Source organism: Octopus sinensis, linkage group LG14 (assembly GCF_006345805.1).
Source record: "Octopus sinensis linkage group LG14, ASM634580v1, whole genome shotgun sequence".
In the NCBI taxonomy this organism is placed as follows: Eukaryota; Metazoa; Mollusca; class Cephalopoda; order Octopoda; family Octopodidae; genus Octopus; species Octopus sinensis.
Window position 1 is genome coordinate 19,786,882 of NC_043010.1, and position 27,830 is coordinate 19,814,711.

Below are 27,830 nucleotides of genomic sequence, written 5' to 3' on the forward strand. Positions count from 1 at the left end.
ACCAGCTATCAATGGATAAGGAGTTCAAATACATTACTAGTGCTTTGCTTTGTTCTTGGCCAAAAAAACTATATTTTTCGTTGCATCAGTTTACTTAGCTCTTGAGAATAGGTTCCAGATGAATGTGGTTCTGTCTGAGACTACAGTCAAACCAAGCTGTCAGTAACAGTGACTCAGTCTCAAAACCAGTCCAACTGCCTTAGGGATACTTTACCGTTGCATCCAAACTCAAGACTTAATTTCAAACTAGTCACATAGCACCATGGAGAGTTTCATTTTCTCCTTTCCAAAATACCTCTGCAACTCCCCTCTCTCAACCTCAAGAAATTTAGCAAGCAAGCATGGATTCATTAAGGCTCACTTCTCAGTTCCCTCTTGTTTGCTATAATATATAGTGATAAATATATACACTATGTGGTCCTAATATGAAAAACATTATTTCACATACTGTATTTTCTGGTATACTGGGCAAAATTTTCAAATCAAAATTTACAGCCCAAAATGGTAGGTTGGCTTATACACCAAAACGACCTTGGAGAACCAAAAATTCCATGTGAAATGTGGTGGGATTTGAAAAGATAGCAACAACATTTGAATGTTTACACTACATATTTAAACTGAATGCTACATTGACTTGTGTGCCAGAAAATATGGTAGGCCAACCAATAAGCTCACTCCAAACTGCAATTGTCGAAATCCAGATACATGGCCACTTGACTGCTGCCACACTCGCCGTGCTCTCCTGATTTGGCACCAATGGATTTCCACCTCTTTCGATCTCTTTCAAATGCTATGCATCGAATTTTGTTCAATACTGATGCAGAATTGAGAGCTTGGTTGGATCAATTTTGTGAGTCGAAATCAGGTGATTTTTACCAATGAGGTATTGAAAATTTTGTTGAATGTTGGGAAGAATTTGTAAACAAAGGAAAATACATTATTGATTGATTAGTTGTTATTTTTTATTAAACCTTTCAAAAAATACGGCGGGAACTTAGTTGCCAACCCTATATATATATATATATATATATATATATATATATATATATATATATATATACACATGCATACATACATATCTTACATATTATTACATATTATAACTGAAAATGTCTGTGTGTGTGCGTGTGTATCGGTATGTCCTCATTTTGCGCCAAAATGGCTTGACCGATTTCTCAAACTTCACACGCACATTGCTTATGTGTCTGGGGAGGTTTTAAGCATAAATTGTTTTAGAAAAATGTTCGTGTAAACAGCGGGAAGAACATTTGGGCGTGAGTGAATGGTGGGAGTAATGATTTTTAAGCTTCCAAGGGAAGTAACCCATTCCCTCCTGGAAATAACCACCAAGGGAAATACCCATTCATTTTCAGTATGCTTATTTCTTAGTATTTGAACTATTTTAGTCTTACCACAGAGCCATATAAACACAAGCATTTTTGCACCCCACAAATGCACCACATGAGGTCCTCTCATGGTAAATAACAAAGAATTCCGTGTCCTAACACAATACCCAGGTTAAGCGGGAGACAGATATTACCTTTTGATTTTAATATTGCTTCTCTCACAATTGTTTTTTAAAGTAAATAATGCCAAGCCCTTTGATGCAACACCACTGTCTGGGCCACGTTTCATTGCACTTTACTTTTTGATTTAAAATGATAACAATAGAGACACACAGCATCACATATTAAGAGGGATCAAGAGATTAAAGTGACACCATTGCATTACTCATATTATATTTAACAACAACAACGTGCAAGAGAAATTGTTTGTGACGGAAAGGTTGTGGGCAAACAAGTAAAACAGCCCATCACCACAATCCCAGTATATGACTGGTACATGTTTTAACTAACTTGGAGAGACGACAAGACAAGTCAATCACAGAGGGATATATAAACAAAGAACTGGTGAGCTATGGCATAACGTACTGTGTGGTATTGAGTTATTGTCTACACTACATATATTGTTATTCTACACCCTGCATATATATGTGTGTGTGTTCTATAGGGTGTACAATAACACAATATTCCATATATATATATATTCTACACCCTGCACATATATATTCTACATCCCAAATATATATATATATATATCATCATCATCATCATCATCATTTAACATCCGCTTTCCATGCTGGCATGAGTTGGATGGTTTGACTGAAGACTGGGATGCAGTCTATTTGTATTGAATTAAAAAATAATAATTGATGTAAGTCAATTGTTGTTGATCAATATTTCTCCATTTTCTGTTTACTTTAAATTTGATTCCTGATAAACTCATCTTTATCTTTGTCATCATCTGTAACCTATGAACTTAATATGCTTGCATGTGTATGTCCAGGGTTAACATAGGTAATTATACCAGTAATTATAATGGATACTTTTATCCCTTAGACAGTTATTCCAACGTCTAACTCTACATACCTATACATACATACATATACACACACACACACACACATATATATATATATATATGTATATATATATATATATATATTCTACACATTATATATGGCTGTTCTATACCACACACTTATAAAAACAATTACTTAATTTTCTTTCTTTTTCATTGGTTCAAGGTTGCACAATTTACAGCATCAACCTTAGCGTATGACAGGTACTTAGCTGGCAAGATGTAGAAGGAAAGTCACTAACTACCATAAGCTATCTAGCCTGGTGCTCTATTATGTCTGTAAATCCATTGATAACAATAATTCATTCTACTCTGGACACAAGGCATGAAATTTATTGATAACAATAATTCATTCTACTCTGGACACAAGGCATGAAATTACATGCCCCCCACCAACTGACCCTGGGAGTGGTGGGGGGAGTATTGGACTGGTACTTTAATTTTATCAACCCTGAAGGGATAAAAACAAAGTTAACATATATAATATTTTATTTCCTACAAGGGTGACACTGAGAGAGTAATAGAGGGATGATAATAATAATAATAATAATTTCTGATGCTGACACAGGATATTGATTTGAGGGGACAGCTTTAGTGAATTATATGAAACCCAGGGACTTGGATTCATTTTGATGACACCCAGAAGATAAAACGAAAAACTGATTCAGCAGGTCTTTAAGCTCAGAATATGAAAGAATGACTAAAGACCACCGTTTTAGCATTTCTGACAATCCCACAAAACTTGGACAAATGACTATAGTTAGTTAAACTAACCCCAGCACATGAGTGGTACTTTATTTTATTGACTTGTCTGGAAGAATGAAAGTATAATTTAACCTCAGACTTTAATGAATTTTATCTCCAATTATGTCAGCAGGGGATTGGGAACGGTATAGGTAGAACAGCGAACTGCATTTTTTGTTGAGTTTGTTCACATTTAAATCCCACAAAGGTCACCTCTGTCTTTTGTCTGCATAAATACCAGTCATATACTGGGGTTTATTTAATTAACGGACACTGATGTCTTTCAGGTTTCTTCAAGAAATGAGGCTATGGCTGGGAATTTGGAACCAATGTTGTAAGAGACAGTTTAAAGGCTGTGAATGACCAAAGTCTTTCTGTGAGGTGCAGTGAGCTGATGTGTGGTTCGAGTTGGAAGAAAGAATGATAGAAAAATGTCACAGAAATTCTATAAACAATGGGATATGACTTACCTAAAGAAGGTGACAAAAAAATTCACCAGGTCGATATTTCTCTGTTGTGTGAACGTTATCTGAGAGGAACAAGAAGAGATAATAAGCAACAGATTAGTTGGTAACACCAGGAGGGGGGGGGTCCATCATCACTGTCATCATCACTATCATCATCAATGTCATCAACATTGTTACATCTTCAACATATCATCATCATCAACAACAACCATCTCATCTTCACTAACCATCTCCATTCAAACATCATCATCACAACCAACCATCTTCACTAAAATCAAAACAAAATCATTGTCATCGTCACAAACAACATATTTGCTCAGTCATCTAAGATGTTAGCCTGAGGTGGGGCAACAGGTCAGGTCAGTGGAGGTGGCATGCACCGCTGCAGTGTGTTGCTGCATTTATTCTTAGTCCATGCAGCATGAGGTCAACCCAGTGAGATTCCTCCATGGAGAGAACATTGTAAGCAAGGTCGAACTTGGAAAACCAACCAACAAACTCAGCTGATGCTCCTGAATCATACAATGAACATGACAAGTCCTCCTTTCTGAGTAGAGTCATTGGTTGGATACGAAACGCAACCAATGGTAACCCATAATCCTGCAAAGCATCCTGGTACTAAGGCTGCTCCTAAGGGCCCTGGACACTGTCCAAGTCTCACAACAACAAAGCAAGACATGGAGGAAACCACAAACTATATTCCTGTTGCCACCAACTCTAACTCATTAGGATGACTTGTATTGAATGTTTAGACATGAGGTCCTGAGGCTACTGTGTCCACCTATTGATTGTAGGCTGATTCTACAGAAACTTCAGACCAAACAGGAAGTCCTTTATAAAACATGGAGATGACAGAGCATCTAAGACACAGGAAACCATGAATCACCTCAGAAATATGCAGATAAGAGGCCACACGGTTTCACAGTTACGCCATGTTAGGTTAAGACACTTCTGTGAGAGGTAAGACAACTACGAAATGGTGTTGACTTCTATTGCAAACACTCAAGTAAAACTGAAGTTTGGGGATGACCGAGGGGTGGGAAGTCAGAGATCCCCATCCGTAATGCTAACTTCTATTCAGAAGTCACATTAATTGCCAGACCGAATGAAGGATCTCTGGACACAGACAAGTCATCAGAGAGGTGACCAAAGATCAAGGTAATATGTCCACACACTGATATATTACCTCATCATCCTCTTTTCCCTAGTTCATAACTGGTACACTTCCACATGAATAGCAAGTTTGAGCCTGTCATGTTATTCATGGCTCATTTCTCTTTGCTCCATTTGTGGCTAGAATTGGCTCGAGCTAAGTTTCCTGGTTCAACAGACAAGTTAAACCAAATAAGAAACAAGAGGTACTGATGGCCCTTATTGACATGGTGAGTAAGGGATTGTCTACTGAAGCATGGAAAAACAGGCTTAAATTGGAGTTTCAAGAGGAAACAATTGCGTGGTCCACTGTGACACAAAGCAAACATATGCAATATCACTCTTTGCTTCCTTCTTGTCCATCTGTTATATTTCAGTTGCACAATGTGGCCAACCCATCTATAATTGTATTCTTTGATGGTTCTTATGATGATGCCGACTCTTGTAATGCTGTTGAATCCAGGCATTGGTTTTCATGCTCTGTAATGTAATGTTGAGCATGATTCGTTCCTTTCTCTGATTGGCTACAATGAGAGCATTCATGATGGTAGGTCTGAGAACCAATGTTTCACTACTATAAATCCATCTCTCACTAAGCATAACACACACACACACACATAGAAAAAAAAAACAACAGAGGAAAAAAGTAAAAAAATAAACTAACCTGCAAAGAAAATGGTGTTTTGAAGCCATATACATATACATAAAAGGTGGTGTTATCAGTTTCTCCGAATGTGTATTGTTTGTGGGAAAATTTCATTTTGTAATTATAGCACCGAGCACCGGAGTCCAATATTTTACCAGCTGGTTCGGAAGCTGGAAGAAAGAAACACACAAAGGATGACGATTATATACAAATGATGGAAAAAAGTTTATAGATAAAAGAGGACAGAAAAAAAAAAAAGGATTGAGTGTGGCTGTGTGGTAAGAAACTTGCTTCTCAACCACATGGTTCTGGGTTCAGTCCCACTACGTGGCACCTTGGGCCAACCAAAGCTTTGTGAGTGGATTTGGTAGACAGAAACTGAAAGAAGCCTGTCGTGTATGTGTATATATATATATATATATATATATATTATATATATAGAGAGAGAGAGAGAGAGATACATATGTATATATATATTTATGTATGTATGCATGTATTTGTGTGTCTGTGTTTGTCCTTCCACCATCGCTTGACAAGCAATGCTGGTGTGTTTACGTCCCCGTAACTCAGAGATTCGACAAAAGAGACCGATGGAATAAGTACTTGGCTTACAAAGAATAAGTCCTGGGGTTGATTTGTTTGACTGAAGGTGGTGCCCCAGCATGGCCACAATCAAATGACTGAAACAAGCAAACGAATAAAAGAATATATATATATATATATATATATATATATATATATATAATGGTGCAACAAGGTCACCAATGTTGAAGCGCAGGCGAATTCTCAAAGCATGACAGCTATCTTGCATATGAGAAGGGTGAGGTGGCTGGGACATGTCAGGAGAATGGATGACCATCGAATCCCGTATAAACTGCTCTATAGAGAACTGGCCCAGGATAAGAAACCAAGAGCAAGACCAAAACTGAGGTATAAGGACACTTGCAAAACTAGTTTGTCCAAGTGTGAGGTGGATGTCAGCAACTGGGAAGAAAGGGCTGAGGACAGAACAACATGGAGAACTGTGGTGAAGGAAGGAACTGCTTCGCTAGAGAGCAGCTACAGAAACAAACAAGTTGAGAAGCGTCAGCGGCGAAAGGAAAACAACAGAAATGCAGAGCGCCAAGCCACCCTCCTGGTATGCAAGTACTGTGACAGAAGCTGCGCTTCAATCATAGGAAGAATCAGCCATGAAAGAAGTTGCAAGAAAGGGAGCCCCGGATATGTTCAATTAAGGGTCAATTGTTATTATTATATATATAATGTAAAGGAATAGGGATTTGGAATCTGGGCAGATACCTTAGCACTCTGATATAATCCAGATCTGGCTAACCACATCAAATGATAGGGAACATACAGAATTTAACTGGTACTTCATTCACAAGGCAAACCCTGAGTTCACTTCAATGAATTTTAAACAGCATTCAGAGTAGAGAATCAAGACAACATCAAGAAGAATATAGAGAATTATACATGAAGGTTATTTATTACAGAATTAGTCTTGTATTATTAATGAGAATTATTCTGCAGTAAACAAATTTTGGAAGATGTGCAATTCTCCATTGTCCTTTATGATGTCTCGGTTATGGCTACACCAACAATCAAAGACATTCTAGATGTGACAATCCTAGTTTTATTCAGCTAGTGCATCAAGAAGCCAGAACTGCATTAGCCAATGTGCTGTCCCTTTTGTGATTCGAAGAATTCTGAGCACATCAAGTGGCAATAAAAGAGCTTTCTCAACTGCTTCGTGGTCATGCTATAAATCCACTTAATCAAGTTCTGCCTTAACGACCACCTCATAATTGGCTCATATCTTAACAGAATGCTCAACAAAACCGAAATACAATAATTATTTCATTTCACACTACTCCCACATGTCATCACTCCCACCCACCACAAACACAACACGCCCTTATTACTATACTAAACCACAACATACCATCACTGTCATACTAAACAACATGTCTTCACTGCTACACTACAGTCGTTACATGTTTTTCCCATCACTACATTAAAGACCCACTTCCAGTCATAAATGACCATGGGATGGCACCTAGAAAGTTCCCCTCCAAGGCACAAGGCCAGACAAGGCTGTTCATGGGAGGCCAGCAGTCACCCATGCATATCAGCCTCCTCTCTTCAAGCCACCAATGATATCCAAGGGAAAGGCAAAGGCTGATACAGCTTGGCACCAGTGACATCACAACTCATTTCTACAGCTGAGTGAACTGGAGCACCATGAAATAAAGTGTCTTGCTCAAGAACACAACACACAACCTAGTCCAGGAATCAAGCTCACTACCTCACAGTTATAAGCTTGATGCTCTAACCAGTGAGCCAGCCTTTACCATCACTACATTACACCTTCTATAAAAGTCAGAACCATGTTGTATCCTTGATATTGTATCTTAACAATCAATTAGCTAACTCCACAGGAAACATCTACTTTAGCAGAAGTGGGAAATTCTACTACTACTAGTACGACTACTACTACTACTTCTTACTGCTGCCGTCATTGTCCATTATTATCCCCACCAATATTATCGTTATAACTGAAGGCAGCAGGCTGACAGAATCATTAGCATGCCAGGCGAAATGCTGAGTGACATTTTGTTTGTCTTCACACACTGTGTTCAAATTCCACCGAGGTTTATGTTGCCTTTCATTCTTTATAAAATAAAGACCAGTTTTCGCACTGGACTCAAAGTAATCAACTCACTTTGCTGGCCTTGTGCCAAAATTTTACATCATTATCATTATCATTATTATCATCATCATTTAAGGCAGTGAGCTGGCAGAATCGTTAGCACACTGGACAAAATGCTTAGCGATATTTTGCCCATCGCTACATTCTGAGTTCAAATTCCATCAAGGTCAACTTTGCTTTTCATCCTTTCAGGGTCAACAGAATGAGTACCAGTGAAAAACTGGGGTTGATGTAAATGACTCATTCCCTCCCACAAAATATCAGGCCTTGTGCCTTTAGTAGAAAGAATTATTGTAGTTATTATTATTATTATTATTATTATTATTATTATTATTATTATTCAAGGCTGTGAGCTGGCAGAGTTGTTATCATGCTGGACAAAATGCATAGCAGCATTTCATCTGTCTTCACATTATGAGTTCAAATTCCGCCGAGGTTGACTTAGCCTCTTATCCTTTTGAAGTCGATAGAATAAGAATCAGCCAACTTAATTCTCTCACTCTCTCCCGCAAAATTGCTGGCCTTGTGCCAAAGTTTGAAACCAACATTATCATTATGATTGTCGCCCTCTCCATCTTTGCCATCACCCTTGCTACCACCGCTGTTGCTACTGTCATCACCACCACCTCCTCCTCCACCATATAAACCAGGCGATGTGTGTAAGAGAGTTTAATGAGAAGGACTTACTTGAGTTATACGATATATTGAGATTTGCAAATCGAGAACAATTTACTGAGAAGTCAACATCACGGTCACCCTAAGAAATCAGAAAGAAAAGGAAATAGTTAAAACCGTTAATGATGGTCATTACAACAGATTTTCACTTTTTTGTACTAACCCGACAACAACAACAACACAAGACCTAAATCTTTATTCAAAAAATTTCAATATACATCATCATTTAATGTCTGCATTCCATGCAGAAGATTACCCCCAGGCTACTGTGTCTGTTCTGACAGGGTTTTTAACGGGTATTGTAGTCGTTTGCATTTATCTGTGTGTTTGCAAAATTACTGGAAAACGGCTGAATGGATTCCCACCAAATTTGGCAGATCATCATCATTGGGTAAGTGGCTGGAACTCATGAAATTTGGGCTTGGTGAATCAGTGTTTTTCCTTTTTTTTTTCTTTGCAGAAACGATAAGTAAGGGAAATAACTCTTGAGGCCATTTTGTTGAACTATGAATTCATCTAAGATTATTAAATTTTATTTTATCCTTGTGTGCGTGCAGGATATGCATCGCTCCTTTGATGCCCTTTTTTTCCCCATTATTATTATTATTAAGGCAGTGAGTTGGCAGAATCGTTAACATGCCAGACAAAATGCTTTGCAACACTTCATTTGTCTTTGTGTTTTGAGTTCAAATTCTGCCACGGTCGAATTTCCCTTTCATTCTCGTGGAGTCGATGAAACAAGTTCCAGTCAAGTACTGGGATCAATGTAATTGACTTACCCACTCCCACAGGAGGAAGGATTATTATTATTATTATCATCATTATTATTATTATTATTAATACTACTACTACTACTACAAGTTTTTCCTCTTACAATTTTGTTTCCATTTCTTGCCGAATGTCTTCCCAACACCTAGGGCAAAGAAACTCACAGTATACATTAAAATAAATGCATCAAGTTGTTCATTTACAAAGTCAAAGTTAAGTAGAAAACAATTATTTACATGAGTGGTAAACGTTCTCACAGCAACAATGCTCTTCTCAATCCATGTGACACAGATGTTAAAACAATCTTTCACACTTCTTGCAAGAATGGTAAAGCAGGGATCACTCTCAAATTTTCAGTTCTCTTTTTGATCATCTCAAGTGCTTCTACTTTGAGATGCCACATTTTCCCAATTTCAATGAGCAAATCTTTATATTTTCTGAGCTTGTCCTATTCTTTTGCCAAGATACTATGATCACAAGGGATACTCATCTCGATCAAAAGACTCAATTATTTTGGTCTTTTATAACAATATCTGGTTTATTAGCTTTGATTGGTTCCATCTATGTACTGGAAAGTTCCAAAAGAGACTTTTCATTACAGACAGAACCTCAGGGTGATGCTTATACCACTTATCAACAGCTTTGATTTTATAATGCCAAAATATTAACCAGCGTAGATATGGACCAACTCTATCAAGTCTTGATATATATGTATATATATTTATAAATAAAAATAATATCGATATTACCAAGTGGCCAGCATGGGAATAAATACCATACATAGGTAATAATTTTCCACAACTATAAATAAAGGTATCTGAGGTGGTGTCTCTCAGATACCCTTATTTATATATATATTTATTTATTATTATTATTGTTATTATTATTATTGTTATTATTATTGTTGTTGTTGTTATTATTATTCAGTAGTTTTATTTTTATAGCATGCTTTCACTTCACTACCAAGCACAGCTCTGTGTGCCTTGGGTATGTGCTGTGTTTTGTTGTGATGCTCTGATGGTTACTGTATTGAAAGTGTTTTGTGTAGGATGTGGGCAGTGCCCAGTAGTGCAATTTTCTGTATGTTATATGTGTTTGTAAGTCCTGGTGTTTTTGTTATGTATTTGTATGAATTATTATTATTATTATTATTATTATTATTATTATGTTCCTAGACTAACATAATGACAGAATCCGCAGTAGAAGAACTGAAGGGAGCCAATCTCAGAGTTGTCTCCCAGAGATGAGATTGATGTTTATTAAGAGAGGAATGGAGAATAACGACTTACGGCAGAAGGACGATTCATGAAGTTGATTTGAGTGTAATAGTGATCATTTGGTTTAGACAGGTTGAAGGTAAACTGGTAATCTGTTAATAACTGATCTAAAAAAATATAATCAGACAGAGAAATAAATGAGTTACATATACACACATACCATACGACATACAGTGAAAATGCATAATATATATTAAGGATCACACAATATGCATTCTCTCCATACCCACACATACACACCAACCAGCAGCTCCTGGACCCTGAATTCATATCAATTGCAAGAATATCATTGTGTTTCTAGATCAGACTTACCACTATCCACCAAAGAACCTGTCTACCTCTGTCCATCTAATACTCTACCACAGTCGACTTGACAGTCTCTTATACCACTGTCCCTTTAATACTGTCTACCATTAATCCCTTGCTATGGCAGAACAAAAGATTTTCAGTCAGTGTCACCATTACTCTTAACTAACATCCTTTCCAAGCAATTTCAATTTCATTTCCTCTGAAGTGAATCTCTTCCTCTGTGAAAGAACTAACCTTCATCATAATTTACTTATGATTCAATTCAGTAAATATATATATATATATATATATATATATATATATATAGATATCATGATCGTCATTTAACGTCTGCTTTCCATGCTAGTATGAGTTGGGCGGTTTGACTGAGGGCTGGTGAGCCAGATGGCTGCAACAGGTTCCAGTCTGATCTGGCAGAGTTTCTACAGCTGGATGCCCTTCCTAACGCCAACCACTCCAAGAGTGTAGCGGGTGCTTTTATGTGCCACCGGCACGAGGGCCAGTCAGGCGGTACTGGCAACGACCTCACTCAAATCTTTTTACACATGCCAATGGCACAGGTGCCAGTAAGGCGATGTTGGTAATGATCCCACTCAAATGGTGCCTCCTACATGCCACCGGTACGGAAGCCAGTTAGCCACTCTAGGAACGATCACGCTGGGATGTTGCTCTTAGCACCCTACTAGCACGGGGCACAAGTGCCAGTAAGGTGAAGCTGGTATCAATCACACTTGAATGGTGCCTTTTATGTGTCACTGGCACAGAAGCCGGTTAGCCGCTCTGTCAATGATATATATATATATATATATATCCCATAATTACATGACCGAAGGGACTGTTGTGACACATTACTGGCTGCAATGAACTTTGCATTATTTTAGCCTTCAAATGATGCTGCCTCGCTGGCTAGGTGAGCAGGCCAATATTTCCTGCAGACCAGAAAGGGGACTGGGGTAATGTGTAAAGAAGTGCTTTTCTGAAGAACACAATGCACCACCCAGTCTGGGAAGAGAACCCACAATCTAGTAATTGTGAGTGCAACAGCCTGACCACTAGGCCAAGTGCCTTCACTATCCCTCCCTCTCTCACTCTCTCTCTCTCTCTATATATATATATATGATGATGATGAGATATATATATATATATATATATATATATATATATACATATATATATAAATATATCATATACATATATATATATATATATATATATATATACATATATATATAAATATATCATATACATATATATATATATATAATATATATATATATAATATATATATAAATATATCATATACATAATATATATATATATATATATATATATTATATATATATATATACATATATATATAAATATATCATATACATATTATATATATTATATATATATATTATACATATATATATAAATATTCATATACATATATAATATATATATATTATATATATATATATACATCATATATAATACATATATATATAAATATATCATATACATATAATATATATATATATTATAATATATATATACATCATATATATATACATATATATATAAATATATCATATACATATATATATATATATATACATCATATATATATACATATATATAAATATATCATATACATATATATATATATATATACATCATATATATAACATATATATATAAATATATCATATACATATATATATATATATATATATACATCATATATATATATATATATATATATATCATCATATATATATATATATACATCATATATATATATATATATATATATATCATCATATATATATATATATACATCATATATATATATATATATATATATATACATCATATATATATATATATATATACATCATATATATTATATAATATACATCATATTATATATATATCTATATATATATATACATATATATACATCTTATACATATATATATACATCATATACATACATATATATATACATCATATACATATATATATATATATATATATATATATATATATACACACACATGCAGATTTCAAATGAAGACATGTAATAGAATATGAAAATAGCACAAAAATGAACCACTTACAATAGCAAGTTCCACCATCATTTGGGTTCCCAATATATTTTTCTGATGTGTCACACCTAGAGTTTAAAATAGAAACCGTAAACAGTTAGAGGTTATAAATCTGGAATTGACAAGTCAATGCACAAATACTTACATATATCGGCATTTTTGGGATGATTAATGTCCCTGTTAGTGAATATGTTTACATTTATGTGTGTTGACTACAGCATTGGAGTATTTTAGCTCTTATTTCTTGCAATGTAGGTGTTTCTAACACCCTAGTCACATTTAATGACAATTATGATTCTCCCTTTTTGGTGAAACATTGCAAACTGCTGTTCATATTAATTTTACATACATATATATATATATATATATATATATATATATACATACATACTGAAAACTTACCAGAAACTGAAGCAGTCCCACCAATCTGGGAGGTAGCACAAAGGTTAGAGAGTGCCCTTGACAAAGTTATAGTATATTTTTAAATGATTTGTAACTTAGGCACAAGGCTTACACACTTCAATGCGTGAAGGACATACTTGACTGGATCTTGTCCCAGCACTCGACTGTTACATTTAACAATCTAGGCAGAATGAGTGTTTAACTTGACATTAGCAGGATTACAAATACAAAACAGACCTTGCCAGTGCTGGTGTCAGGTAAAAAGCACCAAGTCCACTCTGTAAAGTGTTTGGCATTAGGAAGGGCATCCAGCCATAAAAAAAAACCATGCCAAAACAGACAGTGGAGCTTGGTGTAGTCCTCTGGCTTGCCAGCTCCTGTGGAACAGTCCAACTATCGCCAGCATAGAATATGGATGATAATGATGAAGGACACAAAGATACATATAACTAAGTGGCGTAAGTCATTCTCTGTCTGATCCCCACCGAGTCAACCATAATGTTACATCTCTATTGGATCCTTCATCCATCATATTAACCCTTTTGTTACTGTGTTTCTGTTGAGATGCTCTGTGATTTTTTCAATTGATTTTAAATATAACAAAGAATTTAGTAAAATAACTTAATTATCATTCAGCTAGTGTTAGGAACATGAATTGTGACTAAGGTTTGGTGGAAGATTTTAATTCAAAACTTATGAAAACAAGACATTTGTACTACAGAGCCACTGCTGGGTTGGTAACGAAAGGGTTAAATAGACATGGAAATGTTGCATGGGTAAGTAAAGATTGTGTCGTTTTTACAAAACAAAAAGTAACTACAGATTTTTTTTCCCTTTTAAATTGTTTTAATTATTTTTTTTAACTATTAACCTTTTCTTTAAAAATGACTGATGAACAATATTGAACAACTAAGGTCAGTGTTTATTAAAAGATAAAAACTGAATGAAGTGGGTACAGTAAGAGAAATTGGCCAGCCACAAAGGTTTCTATCATTGTATAGTAAACATAAGACAATTTAACCTGATTAAACACATTCTTCTGCAAAGTAGCTTCATCTACAATTCTGCTAATTAAGTGATCTGAATTATTTAAGTGTGATGGACAAACTCAATACAAGGAGGAGAATATATAGGCTTGATTTTGAAGCTGAATCTCTACAAATTACAATAAATTTATGTTTCTGATTCTCAAATAAATTTGAGATTGAAATAGCATTGCCATTTTATAAACAAGACTGACTGAATCATAATAATTCAATCAGTCTGTTTTATACAGTGCAGTACAAATCTCAGATTTATCTGGGAATTGGAAAATAGGAAAGTAGGAGAGGTAATTTGTGGGGTTTCAGTTTATTTATATATATATATATATATATATAATGTCATCATCATTTATATTAGAAAGAGAGACAGAGAGAAGAGAAAGATGCGTTCAAACTCACCATTCACATTTCTTGCCAACCACTCCTCGTGTGCCACAGTGACAGTTCCCTGACTGTTCATCACATAGTTTAGCTTGCTTGTTACAGTTACAGGCTGTAGAATCGGTTGGGATATAGAACAGATTATAGATGTAAATAAAAGATTGAAGTGGAACATCAAAAAAGTTAACAGAAAAATATAAAGAGTAAATAAACACGGAAATCTTCTTCTCAGCCTGGGAAACCAGACTCAAGCATAGTCTCAGTACTTAACAGATATATACGTGTGTGTGTGTGTATATATATATATATATATATATATGTCAGTGTGTGTCTGTGTGTGCACATATATGCACACACACACCAAACACATACACACATAGGCATAAAGAGGCTTTCATAATACAAACACAAAATATATATACTTGTTTTCATATATACACACCATGTATTATTCTATTTCTACATACAACATAGGCTGTCTTTACTTAAGCCACTACACACTGGCCTTTATATACACTCAGCAATTTCTCACATTAATATATACCCCAGCACGTATTGGCTTCTGTATAATTTCACCATACACTGGCTCATGTATGCCTTTACTATACACTGACTGTTATAAATTCACATTCACACAGACACAATCTGATCAATATATACATCAATCAAGCTGACCACCCAGCATATCAATCTCACTGTCCAGCTAAACATTACCTACATTATAACCCCATGTGGGAGGGGCTGTGCAGTTCACAGGCCCTGTGCATCCCTCCTACATCTCTCACCAATAAACAGAGGCTACGACTTACGTTTACATAGGCCACCATTTTGAGGAGCTCCAAAAAATCCTTTCTGGCATCGATCACATGTCTCACCTGAAGAAAACAGAGAGAGGTAAGGTGTGGGTAGGTAGGAGGAAACAGTCAACAGAGGTGTGTGATATTAGTTAGGGAGACATGTATAAGCAAGGGAGATATATATATATATATATATATATATATATATATATATATATATATATAAATAATAAATAATTTTAACCTTTAGAGGTATTTTTTAATATGCTAGCCATTGATAAAATTTTTTTTATCCTATATTACATATATATATATATTATATATATATATATATAGGGATGGTATTATTAAAATACCATCACGAGTGGTAAGCGAATTATCAGCTGTACAGGCAAATTAATAAAATATATACATAAAATATTAGATATGTACATATATACACACGGGTACTACATGAGTACCTATATCACTAAAGATGTCTGTAATGGATTTGTGACTATTCGGTGGTACAGAAGTATTTTTTTACTTCTATCTTTAGCGATATAGGTACTCATGTAGTACCCTTGTGTATATATGTACATATCTAATATTGTATATATATATATATATATATATAGCAAATACATAAATATGTATGTATGTAGATAGGGTCATAATCCAAGCTGTCCTTGGGAAGCACATCTGCATATTCCGGTACTCCAAAGTCGTATGTAGACGTTATAAGTGTGTGAGGCAGACATAAGAGTTGAAAAATAATGGTAAATAATATTTGTATTATTTGGTTCCTGTATGTAGAATTTCTTACATGTTTTTTCCATGTACCATTTTCTAAGTCTTGTTAGCAAATGAAACATGCAATGGTGAATAAATAATACCAAAAAATATTTCCAATCTCCTGTTTTGATAAATATATACATATGTGTGTGTGTCTATGTAATTTTCCCTTTGCTTGTTTCAAGCCATGATTATACTTTTAGCAAACATATGCTTAGGTTTGAAAGAAATGAAGCCAGTATACTTCACTGGATGTGCAATGTCAGTGTGCATCTTGAGAGAAAAGTTAGGCATAAGCAGTATCAGATGTGGTGTGCAAGAGAGATGATTGTGCTGGTATGGTTATGTGATGTATGTAGATGAGGACAGATGTGCAAAGAAGTACCGATCTCTAACTGTGGAAGGAACCTGTGGTAGAGATAGACCCAAGAAGGCATGGGACAAAGTGGTGATGCATGATCTTCGAACTTTGAGCCTCACAGAGACAATGACTAGTGACTGAGAACTTTGGCGATATGCTGTGCATGGGAAGACCTGTCAAGCCAAGTGATATCATAATTCGAGTGTTGGGCTTCATGGAGTCAAAGTATCTGAGTTCCTTTCAAGCACTGGGCCGCATGGAGGCAAAGTGGTTGAACACCTTCCGAGTGTTGGACCTCATGAAGGCAAAGTGGCTGAGTTCCTTTCAAGCATTGGGTCTCATGGAGGCAATGACCAAGACCTTTGGCATTATGTCGTGCTTCAGCAGAAGACCCATCAAACCAAGAAAAATTGCAGTTGTGGCAGATACCGGTGTCATGCAAATGGCACCCACGCCAGTGGCATGTAAAAGCACCCATTACACTCTTGGAGTGGTTGACATTAGGAAGGGCATCCAGCTGATAGAAAACCATACCAAATCAGACTGGAATCTGGTGCAGCCTTCCAGCTTGCCAGCATGGACAATGGACGTTAAATGATGATGATGATGATGATGATGATGATATGAAAAATATAATTATTTCCCATAAAAATTATGGAAATGTGCAGACGACATGAAATGTGTAAATGGACAGTAACAAACCATTTGTACAAGCTTTCTCAGCTACTTATATGCAACCAAAGTATTTTTGTGGTTTGTTGTTCAAACTTCAGTTCATTGATTGAATTTAATTCAGAAGATCTGTTTGCCATAGAATTTGTTCATTGAGCTTACTGTTTGTATAAGCTCTTCCAGCACTCATACATGTGTGTACTCAACTTGTGGTCTGTTGTTCATATTTCAGCTTGCTAAGCAAATGGGCTCCCAGTCACTTCTAGCACAAGAACCGGCAGCTCAGGTTTCACAGATTAACTCTCTCATACCTAGGCCCTGGTATCTAACTTTACCCTCTTACTGAACACCCGAACAAAAAAAATAAATAGTTACATACACAGTTCAAGAGTAACAAATGCAAGCAAACTGATGGACAGAATCACAAAAAAATTCAGGAGAAACAGGAGTTTCAACACTTGAATCACGACTTTCCTCACCATTTGCAACAGGTTGATTGTCTAAATCACTCTCATCATGTGCATAAGGTTAAACACTTCATCCAAAGAATAAATATCATCATTAATTTCTTCTACTGCAAAGAACATAGACCCTCCCTGCTCATTTACCAGACAAATTGCAGGAATAATCACATGCCTGTTTCATTGCAAAAATTCGTTTTTTTTTCCAATTTTAAAACAAAAATAAACAAAAGCTATGGGGGACATCATTAATAGTGAGTTATAAACACACCTGACTACAAAGCTGCAACGTGGATCAATTGTCTTTTTTTTTTGGGGGGGGGGGCGGTATTTTACCTTCTTTTGATGTATGTGCTGTTCATTACTGCTTTAATGGGAATCTGGTAGGGATGACATTTCGGCTATTCCTGCTATACCAGGAACACGGCATGAAAAAGTTAAATTTCAGCTCATTGTGCAACTTTTTTTGCTTTTCTTTTCTAGAGAAACCATTAGTTATTCAATTTGTTCATTCAGAGAACAATTCATAAATGGGGACCCCACAGCATGTATGTTTATTAGTATGGAGTGTATATATATATATATATATATATATATATATATATATATATATATATATATCACGTGATCACATGACCAACCAGACCATCAGATGTTGCTACACATTGCTGGTCACAATGTGTTCGCATTGTTTTAGCCTTCGAATGACGGCACCCCGCTGGCTAAGCGAGCAGGCCAACAGAAGAAAGAGTGAGAGAAAGTTGTGGTGAAAGAGTACGGCAGGGATCACCACCCACTGCCGGAGCCTCGTGGAGCTTTTAGGTGTTTTTGCTCAATAAACACTCACAACGCCTGGTCTGAGAATTGAAACCGCAATCCTACGACTGCGAGTCCGCTGCCCTAACCACTGGGCCATTGTGCCTCCACATATATATATATATCCTCAACTGTTATGAGAGTAAAGGGGATGCCTAAAACAGAAATAATTACAGAGATACCAAACTGTGTATGAGTGAATGAACAAGCATATGCATAAGTGATAACAGGTGCGAATGGGTGGCCATATATGAGAGCGAGAGAGAGAGAGAGATGTGTATATTTACCTGTGGTATTATTTTGACATTCTATACAAATGTTTGTACTCTCATTACAGATGCTATGGCCATTGCACTGGCATACTAGAGGGGAAGAAAGAGAAAAAAGAGAATTAAAATATGCAAACAACAACAACATACTTGTGTTTCTTGTACCGAAAGCCATGTGTTGACCCCCAAAAATTTAAAAACCATTTATAGTTAATTTATACTTTACTAATGAGGTTCGATAAGCCTGAAACACATCACCATACTACCAATGTCACACTAACACTTCACTCTACATTGCTCACATTTTCATTTTAAATTGCAGGATTGTCTCCCCTGCAGTTTTTGACCAGAATTAGTCATTAATATAATACTTATTCATTATTAAAGATGCAACTTTAATTATTTACAACTCTCAGTTCATTATTGTAAATACGTTAGCAATATTTGTATTGGTCAAAGGTAGTTTCACCTACAAGACCAACTGAATTCAAGACAACCAACATTGAATTGTGGTACCCACTTGCAAGAAGAGAAAGAAGGAACAAGGTGAGAAAGGAAAAAGTGACCTTAACTGAATGGAAGGGTAAACCGATGCATGTACGAAACATACGTATATACACCTTCCAGATGACTCCACAAACAACACACAAAGACATACTCAAAAACAACAACAAAAATATAACAAAGCAACACAAAAGAAATGTATATGGGAAAAGAAATAAGCAGCTTCTTACGTGGACACTGTACAAAATACCACCTGGAAAGTGGACAGGTGGACAATGTATGAGAATTCCAGGGAAGTTTAGCCGGACCAGACATACCACCTTCCATACAATGGCCAAGGCCTGTGTTGCTCACATCATGGCACCAACCACAAATTGGATTCATCTGACATTCCTTGCAAGTTCTGATGTCTGAACAACGGTTTTCTGGAATAGGATCAAAAGACATGCGTCAAAGGAGGAACATACAACATCAGTAACATCGTCATCATCGTTTAATGTACGCTTTCTATGCTAGCATGGGTTGGACAAATGACTGAGGGCTGGCAAACCAGATGGCTGCACCAGGCTCCAATCTTGATCTGGCAGAGTTTCTAAAGCTGGATGCCCTTCCTAACGCATGGCAGGTGAAAATATATTTGCACACGTGTGTGTGTGTGTGTCAGTATGTGAGTGACAATGTGTGTACTTGTATCAGTGTGCATATGATAAAGAAAAGTCAAATATCAACAAGTGAGGTTATTAAATATAAAAAGAAATATTTAGGTGGTGGTGGTGGTATATGGTCAGTTAATCGTAGCCGTTGTGTCGCATTTAGAAATTTGGTCATTATTTATGTTATAAGAGTTACAACTGGAATCCTCTCCAATTTATCAAAGAGACACAAGCACTTTCACACACACACACACACACACACACACACACACACACACCACTGGACTTTCGCTGACCAAATTCACTGACAAAACTTATAGCAATAGACACTTGCTCAGACCAGATCAAGGGTGGCCTAACTTCCTGCAGTTCTATTCACTATGGTCCCTCATTACTATAACAGGATACGTTCAACATCGTCAACATATTTGGTTACATTTGCTCCTGTGTCTCAATAAAGGAGCACCATCTGCTAAAAAGAGCAGTGAAATCTCCCTCGAAACACATCCTGCTATCTTAACTAAAGAAAAGACACATTAGAATGAAGTTTTAGATGTCTCCCTAAAATACGGGATGGTCATAACTGGAACACCTTTAATCAAAAGTCTCTTTGATCAAAGCTAACCGAAGGCAAAACAACTACTTTTACCATTCCATGTTCCACAACCTTCACACACATCTATCGTACAACTTCCAGCCCAAGCTAAAGAGAGAGAGCCTCTACGATGCAACTTGACTTGCTAGAAAAGTAGACACATATCCCTCAAATTACAGCTTACTATTCTAACCCTTTAGCATTTAAATCGACCACATCAGGCTCAAATATCCTCCCTGATTTGTGTTAAAATTGTCAAGATCTGGCCTTTTACACCTACCCTACAATGTCACTCTAAAAATTAACAATCACATCATCAAAACCTCAAAGCTATGAAATTAGTGTGTAGTGACGCCATCTTGGAAATCTCCAGCACACATGCGCAGAGTTGGATTCTTCCGGGAGGCCTGCTGGAAGTTCCTTCATGCACATGCACAGAAAACTGGCAGCAGTGGAATTCCCTCGTATTGTTCTCTCGAACGCCAGCAGCTGAACAGGACAGTTGTGTTTTATTAGCTCTCTCAAGCTGCTACCTCATGGCGTATCTCCGCTATGCTTGAACGGACAGGATTTGGCTCACTCCACTTGACTACAGCGATAGGCTCCTAGGCTGCCAATTCGCTCAGAAAGGAGAAATGTATATATTACAAATCAAGAAATACATATTCATACTGTTGAAGTTAATCGGAAGTCTTGACTCTTTCCTTCGATTAATATTTTAATGTAAAGGATGCAAGCTGCACCCATCCAGTGTGGGGACCTCTCATCCTGTTACAATTGCATGATTAATTCCAAACAATGTAAATAAACATTTCACTTGACAAAGCAATCTGAATGCTAAAAGGTTGAGTGAGAGACACGATGGATGATTTGTCTTACATCTGTGACAAGAATGCATTCCCCCACTTCCAAATATCCACCTGACAGATTGACATGGAGTCCCCTACATGCATTACACTGTCATCCCCTGACCCACAAGCTTGCTGTCTCCTCACTCGGCCTTTCCTACTACATGGTCTGTGTCCCTAACTGATTGTGTACTGTCTCCACCTGAATCCATCCAATACATCTCTTCTCTTCCTCCTCCCTTCATCACCTATATATACTGTTTACCTTCATGACCCACTGCTAACAACTTGGATGCAGGTACAGCTGTGCAGTAGGTTTGCTTCCCAACCGCGTGGTTCCGGGTTCAGGCCCATTGAGCAGAACCTTGGGCAACTGTCTTCTATTATAGCCCTAGGCTGAACAAAACCCAGTGAGTGGATTTGGAATGTGGAAACTGAAAGAAGCTTGTCAAATGTATATGTCTATATATATCTATTTGTGTCTGTGTTTGCCCTCATCACCACCTGGCAAGAGGTGTTGGTGTGTTTACATTCCTGTAACTTAACAGTTCAGCAATAGAGACCGAGAGAATAAGTACCAGGTTTACAAAAAAAACAATCCTGGGGTTGATCCACGTGACTAAAAATTGTTCAAAGCAGTGCCCCAGCATGGCCACAGTCTAATGACCGAAACAAGTAAAGGATAAAACATGTCCGAACTCCTGAAGGTTTCAAAGAGGCTACAGACCCTAGCACTCCCAAGGAATATATGGAAAAGGGAAAGCAAAGAGTCAACTTACTTGTACAGAGGTTTTTGTCTGTATTCCATTTGGTACATTGACCGTAGAGGAAAGACACTACATAAGAGTTCATATCAACGCAACGCTGTGCACTGCTGCACCACATGCATTCGTCTTTTGTGCAGTTTTCACAAGTTGTATGAGATGGACAGGGGACTTTGCATTTCTGAGTAACTGCCTTTGCATCTAGGAAAAGGTAAAAAAAAGAAAGAAAATATTTACACAGGTAAAAATTTTAAAAATTAAAAATTAAGAGATTAAGGGAGATTATAACAGTTGAAAAACAGATTGGCTGAACCAGATGAAAATACTCACTATTTTTCTCTTTATATACACAAGATTTGTTATTCTCAATCCAAAAACAATTTGGTTCAAGCTGACAAAGGGCACAACTGTGGAGGAAAGAACATTCTACATCCACAGGGCAATCTTTGATGTCCTTTGTCTGAAATAATTAAAAGAATTCTCATTAGAAACCGTTTTCTCTCTTTGTTGTTGTAGTGCACCTGAGCACTATACACAACAATCTCATTATTATTATATTTAAATTAGATGCTTTACAATGTCTAACATTATTTTTCACTAAAAATTTTATTTCATTTATAAAAATGATTTTAGAATTACTATAAAAGTTGTGAAAAATGATGAGTGCGTGTGTGTGTGTGGGGGGGGGGGATATTGTTGATATAGCATTCAATCAAGTTATGGTATGCAGGAAGACCAATTTTTTTATCTAATAATATTAGAGCAAAATGTATCATTATTAAAAAGTGATTAACACAATCATTTATTAATGGTTTCTTGACAACATTTCTAATGAAGTACACTATTATTATATTTGAATTAATTATGAGAATCAAGAATTTAGAAAAACAACAAACATCTTTTTATTATTAAACTTTTGCTCAGAACAGTACAAAAGGTTTGTAAATAAAATTTTAATGGAAGGTCTGAATTTTAACATAAACAAAATCAAAGAAGTTTTATTTAATATAACCAGAAACAGTGAGGGTCTCTTGTTGATGGGTATCAAAGGGGTTAAAACAAAAATAACAACTGTGCAAGCAATTAACCCAACGTTATTCAGTGGACATTATGTAGGCATGCGGTATGGTTATGCTATACACATTACGTTACACTATAGAAACAGGTTTTATAATCGTTCAAGAGGCAAAACAACAGGGGTGGGGAAATGAAATACGGGTGGGCAGCAGTAGTGTTGTGTGTGCATTTATGTATTTATATACACGTAAAAAGCACCCACTACACTCACAGAGTGGTTGGCATTAGGAAGGGCATCCAGCTGTAGAAACACTGCCAGATCAGACTGGGCCTGGTGCAGCCTCCTGGCTTCCCAGACTCTGGTTGAACCATCCAACCCATGCTAGGATGGAAAGCGGACATTAATCGATGATGATGATATTGATGATGACACATATGTACAGAGGTCATATCTTGTCTTCTGTAATATAAGTTGCTGGGTGAAAAAGTGCAGAGTGAAAACTTAGGGGGGTGGGGACGTCACAGTGCATAGAGCGAAGGTGAATGGTGTTTTTACCTTGGATGGGTGGGGGAGAGGGGCAGGTGGTATGGTATTTTGAAAGCAGAATATGAAGAGCAAAGCTGGGCACTAATATTCTGAAAGATGAATGAAAATGGAGATGTGCTGGGGTATAGAAAGGTTGTGTATTTATAGGAAATTCTGTAGAGTAATGATTCTCAACCCCTTTTCCCCTATAGACCCCTTTGGTTCCTATTTTACCAGGATGGGCCCTCATAGCCATTCAAGGCTTTAAAAAATTTTTATATTTCTATAATTAAATGGACAGAAAGACGCATTCGTCTCCAGAGTACCGACATTCCCATAAAGCAGGCTTGAAAATTGTTACGAGGTCCCTCTTTACATGAAACCATTGGTAGCCATGTTAACTTATTCTTACTGTTTGATATTTGCCACCAGGAATCAAATTCACGACCTTAAGATTGTGAGCCAAATACACTAACCACTGAGTCACACACCTGCATGTATTCCAAAGACACTTTGAGAGAGAGAGAGAGAGAGAGAGAGAGAGAGATGGGTATGGAGGGGAGGGGTAGAGGAGGAGAGAGGAGAGAGGGGTGAGAAAGAGACAGAGACAGAGAAGGCTGGGTATTTAAGTAAGAGGCAGAGTTCATCCAACAGGCTTTCACGCTGTCTCCTCAATTTCACTTGTAAAGCTGGGGCTGATCAGCACATATAGAAGAAGGTACTTGATACTTTTCCAAAGTGTCACATTGTATGACCAAGCTCAAACTCAGAAACGAAAATTGACAATTCAGAAACACAGGGGAAGGCGTGGACAAAAAGGGATCTTTAAATACTAACAAGATGCTTAAAGTTAGAATATGCACAAACACATGCAAGATATCAGAACATTTTAACCCGTTTTGTTACCATTTCTGTTGAGATGCTCTGTGTTTCTTTCAATTAATTTTAAATATAACAAAGAATTTAGTAAAATAACTTAGTTATCATTCAACTAGTGTTAGGAACATAAATTGTGACTAAGGTTTGATAGAAGATTTTAATTCAGAACTTATGAAAACAAGGCATTTGTACTACAGAGCCAGAGGTGGTTCCAGCCGGGTTAGTATAAAAAGGGTTAATAATACATTCTAAAGAAACCTTCAAGATATGTTCGGTACAAGAACATGACACACAAACATCTACATACGGAATGATATATATACAAATTTAAACACAAAATACATATAAACAAGCAGTGGGGGGGGTCTATCCATTATGATTTGACTTGGGACAGTATAGAGTGGTGGAGTAATGAGAGATGCCGATGATATAAATCCCTTATTATATGTGGCACCATAAACAAAGCACCCACACTGGTTACACATATATAGAGCACTTGTATATATATATATATATGTCTAAAATCACACAGTAGGGGTGAAGGGAGAGGAGAGAAAATAGTAATTCAGAGAAGGAGAAGTAGTGAGAGTAATAGCCATGATTGAGAGGCGGTGAGAGAAAGTAATAGCAATGAGAGAGAGGAAGTGGCAAAGAGAGTGTCGTGTATCTTCTACTATAATAATACTCTTGTATATTTCTCTGTCACAACATATGAATGAGAAAGGAAGGGGTGATCCACCAATGGAAGTGGGATGGTGAAAAGTCAACGATGAAACAAAAATCAAACATCGCTTCAACTCTGTGTGTGTGTGTGTGTGTAAAAGGGAGAAATGTGAATGTTTGTGTGTATTTGTGTAAAATATATTTACATATTTGAGTGAGCGTATGTTTATTTAGAAAGATACATTGAAAATAGAATTACAGACATGGGCGCATTTACACATACATATACATCATCATCATTGTCATTTAACGTCAGCTTTCCATGCTCGCATGGGTTAGACGGTTTGATTGAGGGCTGGCGAGCCAGGAGAGTGCAACAGGCTCTGATCCAATCTGGCAATATTTCTACAGCTGGATGCCCTTCCTAACGCCAACCACTCCAAAAGTGTAGTGAGTGATTTTTACATACCACTGGCATGAGGGCCAGTCAGGTGGCACTGGCAACAACCATGCTTGAATGGTGCTTTTTTACGTGCCACCGGCATAGGACCAGTCAGCTGGCACTAGCATCAATCCTCCTCAAATGTTGATTTTTATGTGCCACTGGCACAGGGAGCCAGTCAGCTAGCACTGGCATCAACCACTCTCAAATGTTGCTTTTTACATGCCACCAGCACGGGAGCCAGTCAGGCGGCACTGGCAACAATCATACTCAAATGGTGCTTTTTACATGCCACCAGCATGGGACCAGTCAGGTGGTACTAGCATTGACCACGCTCGTATGGTGCTTTATATATATATAAACAGACACACATAAAAAGGGAGGAAGTGGGCTGTCACAAAATTTTGAAAACCGTGTTTGTTAAAGACTGTGCTACTCATCATACATATAAATATATACATATGTACACACACACACACGAGTTGAAGCACTGTTTGATTTTTTAAAACATTTTTTACCCTTTTTATATATAAAATACTACAATTAACCATCATTTCTGACAGTACGGGGCCAGCTAGTAATAATAATCATCATAACAACAACGATTTCAAATTTTGACCCAAGGCCAGCAATTTCAGGGGAGTGGTCAAAGGGCTAAGTTGATTACATCGACCCCAGTGCGCAACTGGTACTTATTTTACTGACCCCAAAAGGACGAAAGAAAATGCCGACCTCAGCGGAGTTTGCACCCACAACGTAGTGATGGACGAAGTGCCACTAAGCATTTTGCCCACAATGCTAATGACTTAGGCACAAGGTCAGAACTTTGAAGAGATAAGGTTAGTCGATGACACTGACCCCAGTACATGACTGGTACTTTATTTTATCAACCCTGAAAAGAGGAAAAGCAAAGCTGACCTTAGTGGGATTTGAACTCAGGGCATAAAGAGATAAAACAAATACTAACAGTAGTAGTAGTAACAAAAACAAGTTTCAAATTTTGGCACAAAATAATAATAATAATAATAATAATAATTGTGTGGCTAAAATGTATCCCTGTAGTTATAGGTGTGTTAGGAACTGCTCCTAAAGAATTAGGCACAAAACCTATTTTTTTGCAGTTCCAGACAACAGTATTATTAGGGATTATTAGGCAGGTTCTTGGCATCTAAAGTATGATAAATTTTTTCCAACAATCTAATCTGTTGCCTGTGATGATGATGATGATAATAATAATGACAATAATAATGGTTTCAAATGTTGGTGCAAGGCCAACAATTTTGGGGGAGGGGGATAAGTCTGTTACATCAACCTCCAGGATTCAACTGGTACTTATTTTATCAACCCTGAAAAGATGAAAGGCCAAGTCAACCATGGCAGAATTTGAACTCAGAACATCAAGAAGGACAAAATGCCTCTAAGCAATTTATCCAGGATGCTAGCAATTCTGTCAACTCACCTTAAGAATAAGAAGAATTGTATCAAATTTCAGCACAGGGTCAGTAGTTCTTTTAGGGGAGAGAGAAGTTGACCCCAGCACATAACTGATACTTATTTTATTAACCCTGAAAGGACGAAAGGTAAAGTTGTCCTTAGTGAAATTTGAATTCAGAATGTGAAGATGGATGAAATGCCACTCAGTATTCTGCCTGGCATGGTAACAATTCTGCCAGTTCACCATTGTTGTTGTTATTATTATTA

General features: G+C 36.7%; 1 protein-coding gene across 3 annotated transcripts in view; it reads right to left on the reverse strand.

Moving 5' to 3' along the window:
* The window catches only part of LOC115218754 (attractin-like protein 1), a 163,490-nt gene that overhangs the window by 64,065 nt on the left and 71,595 nt on the right, over positions 1-27,830 (reverse strand). For all 3 annotated transcript variants that reach the window (XM_029788665.2, XM_029788663.2, XM_029788666.2), the window contains 11 exons: positions 22,933-23,062; positions 22,618-22,803; positions 19,973-20,167; positions 19,257-19,331; positions 15,898-15,963; positions 15,107-15,200; positions 13,275-13,330; positions 10,873-10,967; positions 8,828-8,897; positions 5,449-5,600; positions 3,636-3,694 (listed from right to left, as the gene is read on the reverse strand). In XM_029788665.2, coding sequence (XP_029644525.1) covers positions 3,636-3,694; positions 5,449-5,600; positions 8,828-8,897; positions 10,873-10,967; positions 13,275-13,330; positions 15,107-15,200; positions 15,898-15,963; positions 19,257-19,331; positions 19,973-20,167; positions 22,618-22,803; positions 22,933-23,062 — 1,178 coding nt within the window. The remainder of the gene's footprint in view (positions 1-3,635; positions 3,695-5,448; positions 5,601-8,827; positions 8,898-10,872; positions 10,968-13,274; positions 13,331-15,106; positions 15,201-15,897; positions 15,964-19,256; positions 19,332-19,972; positions 20,168-22,617; positions 22,804-22,932; positions 23,063-27,830) is intronic.